This window comes from Arachis ipaensis, chromosome B4 (genome assembly GCF_059453495.1).
Source record: "Arachis ipaensis isolate K30076 ecotype BB chromosome B4, ASM5945349v1, whole genome shotgun sequence".
NCBI classification, from domain to species: Eukaryota; Viridiplantae; Streptophyta; class Magnoliopsida; order Fabales; family Fabaceae; genus Arachis; species Arachis ipaensis.
The window spans coordinates 87,785,385-87,790,834 of record NC_142439.1 but is presented as its reverse complement, the minus strand read 5'-3'; the positions used below and the strand labels follow the sequence as shown (position 1 = coordinate 87,790,834).

General features: G+C 36.3%; 1 protein-coding gene across 2 annotated transcripts; it reads left to right on the top strand.

The window, feature by feature from the left end:
- The first annotated feature begins 646 nt into the window (after positions 1-646).
- LOC107639466 (uncharacterized) lies at positions 647-5,192 on the top strand. 2 transcript variants are annotated; one of them, XM_088485443.1, is made up of 2 exons: positions 647-3,755; positions 4,579-5,192. In XM_088485443.1, the coding sequence occupies exon 1, from the start codon at positions 784-786 to the stop codon at positions 3,502-3,504; it is 2,721 nt and encodes a 906-aa protein (XP_088341569.1). In that variant the 5' UTR covers positions 647-783; the 3' UTR covers positions 3,505-3,755; positions 4,579-5,192. The 2 variants fall into 2 exon arrangements, with proteins under 2 accessions (XP_088341569.1, XP_088341570.1); XM_088485444.1 differs by lacking the exon at positions 4,579-5,192 and adding an exon at positions 4,240-4,503.
- Positions 5,193-5,450: the final 258 nt, after the last annotated feature.

The window sequence follows — 5,450 nt, the reverse complement described above, 5'->3', positions numbered from 1 at the left end:
GACATTACTGCTATTATACATTAATTGCAGCATTGGGAGCTATCTTTTTGGATATTCAATTAAATTGGTAGTTTTTGTTGTTTACCCAAAAAAAATGGTAGTTTTGTGTTGCAGCTTCGATTTTATCTTCTCTTCAAAAAGATTTTGATATTAATGCCTCTTTCAAACTGAAAATCAGATGAAGTTGACTCAAAGGTTTATATGGGGTGATTCTGTCTTTAGCTTGTACATAGCTGTACCTGACTAACTGTCCTAATACTTCAGTTTCAACACAATCGGTGCTGTAATCTAAATTTACTATTAAGGCATATATGACTGATAGCTTGCATGAGGCATTTCTTGGAACTACCAATTTATCAGTTCTATCATGGTCATGCAGGAAGCACATGTATATTTTTCTGCTTGTTACAATGTGGCTTAGATTTTTCCGTATTTTTTTTTTGGCTATGTTTCTGCTTCTTTTCTGTCAACGTTCATGTTATTTTTATGCAAGTTTCCTGCTATGTTTCTGCATGTTTTTAATGTTTATATTTTCCTGATATATAATTTTTTCATTCATTTTCATGCCTAAAATTTTGGTGTTAACTATTTTTATTGTTTTTATTGCCCTTTTTTTTTTACTCTCTCATAGACACCAGAAGGTTATTGGAGTGGTGGAACTGGATCTGTTTCTAGATGGCTGTTGACAATCGTGGACTAAAACTGTAAGTTTGGTTTATTAGGATTATGAATGAATCTATTAGTGAATGAATTGGATCATTTAACACCTTTCCATGCCCCAAAATGAGACACATCTTGACCTTATTCACAGATGCCATTTTGTCTTCTCACCTCAAAAGGCCTTTCTCTTCAATCATTTCTCTTCCCCAACTCGGTTCCACTGTGCACCCTCATCCACCTGATTTCCCCTCCCAGCTCCTCACAATCCTTTCTCATCCAAATTGGCAAAACCACCCTTCACTCAACACACTTGTCCCTTCTCTCACACCTTCACATGTCTCTTGGCTCTTCTCTCACAACCTCCCCCCCAAAACCGCATTGGGTTTCTTCAATTGGGTTTCAAACAAACAACCCGGTTTCAGGCACAATGCAACTTCCTATGCCTTGTTGCTCACCATTTTAGTGCGTAATGGCTCACTGCATTTCGCTGAGAGTGTTCGCATCTCAATGATTAAGTCCGCAAAATCTGAAGAAGATGTGAGGTTTGTGCTTGACTTCTTGAAAAAATTGGATTTGGGTGATGGTGGTGGGAGGTTTACATTCAAGCTCAATGTTAAATGTTATAATTTGATTCTAATGTCGTTGTCGAAATTCGGGTTGATTGATGAGATGAGGATGTTGTACCTAAAGATGTTGGATGATATGGTTTTGCCAAATATTTATACTTTCAATACAATGGTGAATGGTTATTGCAAGTTAGGAGATTTGTCTGAGGCAAATGTGTATGTGAATAAGATTGTGGAGGCTGGTCTCTCTCTGGATACGTTCACTTACACTTCTTTGATCTTGGGCCACTGTAGGAACAAAGATGTGGATGGCGCTTACAAGGTGTTTGAGATTATGCCGCGTAAGGGTTGTCGAAGGAACGAGGTTTCGTACACGACTCTCATACAGGGGCTTTGTGAAATAGGGAGGATTGGTGAGGCGTTGAAGTTGTTTGCGCAGATGGGAGAGGATAATTGTTCTCCAACTGTTCGAACGTATACCGTTTTGATATGTGCGTTGTGTGATTTAGGTAGGAAAATGGATGCACTGAAACTGTTCGAAGAAATGAGTGGAAGAGGTTGTGAACCTAATGCTCATACTTACACTGTGTTAATTGATTGCTACTGTAAGGAAAGTAATGCTGATGATGCCTGGAAAATACTTAATCAGATGTTGAAGAGAGGTTTAGTTCCTAGTGTGGTCACATTCAATGCATTAATTGATGGGTACTGTAAATTGGGAAGAACTGCAGATGCGTTGCAAATTTTGAACCTTATGGAGTCAAATAATTGTAATCCGAATGCTCGTACATACAATGAATTGATCTGTGGGTTTTGTAAAGTAAAAGAAGTGCACCGGGCAATGTGGTTGCTTAATAAAATGATTGAGCGCAACTTATCACCAACCATTGTTACATACAACTCATTAATCTATGGTCAATGTAAAGCGGGTCATTTGGATAGTGCTTATAGGTTGCTTAACTTGATAAAGGAAAATGGCCTTGTTCCTGATCAGTGGACTTACAGCATTTTTATAGATACTCTCTGCAAACAAGGGAGAGTAGAAGAAGCTCATAAATTCTTTAAGTCCTTCAAGGAGAAAGATCTTAAGGCAAATGAAGTTATGTATACTGTTTTGATTCATGGGTATTGCAAAGTTGGGAAGGTTGATGATGCTCATTCTCTCTTCAAAATAATGCTTGCTGAGGAATGTCTACCAAACACAATCACTTTCAATATCTTGATTGACAGCTTGTGCACAGAGAAAAAGGTGCATGAGGCTTTACAGCTTATGGATGAAATGATAAAATTGAATTTAGATCCCACAGTTGAAATATATACAAATATCATCTCTGAAATGTTGAAAGAGGGTGACTTTGATCATGCTGATATGATTCTTAACAAAATGATATCCTCAGGATGTAAGCCTGATGTATTTACTTATACGACATTCGTGCATGCATACTGCAGTCAAGGAAGGTTGGAAGAGGCAGAGAATGTTGTAGCCAAGATGAAGGAGGACGGAATCCTTCCTGATTCATTGACTTACACATTTTTAATTGATGGATATGGGTGCATGCAATTGATTGATTGCTCCTTTGGTGTTCTCAAGCGAATGTTTGATGCTGGCTGTGAGCCATCTCATTATACATATGCATTTCTCTTAAAGCAATTGGCAAAGAAAATGCAAACTATAAAAGATGGTTGTGCTGTTGAAGGTTCATTTGTTCCTGGTGTTGTTCCAAAAGGTATAGCAAGTGTTTGGAATGTAATTGATCTCGATATCACATCTCTACTGTTTGAAAAGATGGTTGAACATGGTTGCAAACCTAATGTCAATACCTACAGCAAGCTTATTATAGGACTCTGCAAGGTGGATCGCTTGAATGTGGCATTTAGATTATTGAATGACATGCAAGAAGCTGGAATATCTCCTAGTGAGATTGTTTACAATGAACTTCTTAGCTGTTGCTGCAGGTTGGAAGTGTATGACAAAGCATTGAGCATTTTAGATGCCATGGTTGAGAATGGCTATTTGGCACATTTAGAATCCTACAAGGTTCTTATTTGCGGGCTATGTGATGAAGGGAGAAAAGACAAGGCTAAATCACTATTTCATACTTTGCTTTGTAGTCAGTATAATCATGATGAAATGGCTTGGAAAGTTCTGATTGATGGTTTACTTAAGAGGGGTTATAATGACGAATACTCAATGTTTCTGAGTCTCACACAGAAAATGGGTTGTCAATTTCATCCTTCTACATATGCAATGTTGATCGATGGACTTGATGGTACATAAGATAGTGGATATTTTTATTGTTTTTGATTGATCCTCATCTACAATGAAGAGATTTCCAACTATTTGTTTATAAGCTAGCCAAGTTCAAAACAAATATCAAATTCTTTCCATTCTTCAAATCAGAATATCACCAACACTAGAAGTCATGTTTTTCATGAATAGAGTGGCAGGTTCTTGAATGCACAGACCATAGTTATTTTGACAGCTAGCTGTATTTGTGGCACTATCAAAAGCGATTTGAAGATCAGGATGTAAGTTAGGTTTCTCTTTCTCAATTTTTTATTGTTACCCTTATTTATATTTTCTTAAACTAACTAAAATAAAAAGTAAGGTTGATATGCATTTGCTTCTTTTTGTTTTTCTGTTTTTTGAAGTATTCTCTGCACCACTTTTAGCTTATATTGGCATTCACCTTTTAAATCTTTATATAGTTGAACATTGTGCTATGTATCTTATTTGTTGACTTGATTTATCTGAATGACTAGTAGTAAATATGACTGTTATTTGATAAGTGAAATGGAAGAAACAACTGAGTTCATGGTATTTAAAAGAATAATTTAGAAGGCTTATACATTTTTTGGGTAAATGAATTTACTAGATTTGTTTGTATTCAATGGCTTTTTATTGAAATAGTTGTTCTTTAGGGTTTGTTTTACAGAATCATAATTAAAAATGTGTCCAAGAGCCTATTTAATGTAAAACTGAATTATGAAATTGTGTATTTCATTTTATTAGGAAATGAAGGGGCACATTTAATTGAGATTTGAGCAGAGTATCAGTGGCATGACTAGTGATCAGATGCTTTTCTAAACACCACAATGTTGCTGATTTACTTTAGCAGACATCAACCGCTGTACTCCTAGCTCACTTTCTGAATTTAATTTGTTTTGAGGAAATGTTGCGATTTTTAATCTACAATAGTTACCCTTTATCCAATGCTGTGAAGCAGTGACGTAAAGTCTGTTATGGTTATTTCTGATAGCAAAAGTTATGGTCACATTTTATGAATGTGTTGGCCCAAATATTACTTTTTTATGCTGTATGTTGAATTTATCTATTTTCTTCTTCTTTCAGTGTCATAGTTAACAATGCAGTTAAAATTTTGAAAGCATCAAGAGTAGCTGAAGCTACCGGGCTATGGCAACAAGGTTTGGACCATGGGTTTTGCCTTTTTGGCTGGTGCCGCTACAGTTGCACACATCCACAATCTAACCACCACAGATGAGTTAACTCTGCCAGTGCCAGTGATAGAACAGAAGTTGAAGGAAGCCAAGAAGCAATGTGCAAAATACGTACTTGAAAGTTTTTTTTTTTTACCCCGAAGAGAGCCAGTTTTCTGAAGCATGCGAATCACACCTCACAGGTTTGCAGCCTTTTTTTGCGTTGGAGAAAAGACTTCTCAGCTCAAGGAACACCAAGGTGTACTAAAAGAATGTCATTTATAAATTATACTTGATTGCAGCAGGCACCCTTGATGCTTGAAGTTGAAATGTCATTTAATAAATGGTCGTGGAGCACATCTAACTTGGCGCTCTAAGACTACACAAGAATTTCTCTCTTCGGGGACGGAGGGAGTTTTTTTTGTCAGGAAATCTTGGAAAACAGCAAGTTTCCTTCCCTCGTTGTAATAATTTCGATTGATTCTGTAAATTTCGATTATTATTAAGATGCTATATTATTGATTCCAGTAACGGACCATTTGTTGCTTGACCAAGTGTTGAATCGGATCAACCAACACTAACCTTTGCTGCCCAAAAAAGATGTAGAAATAGAAGGGTAATGCTACGGCCTATGATTCATTCATGGACACTGATACATAGACACTGATACGGGATACGACACGAAACATGCATAGACATGAATTTGAAATTTTTATAAAACACGAGGATATGTTATATATATAAATACAAAGTATTTTTTAGATAAATTGTAATAATATTATGGTA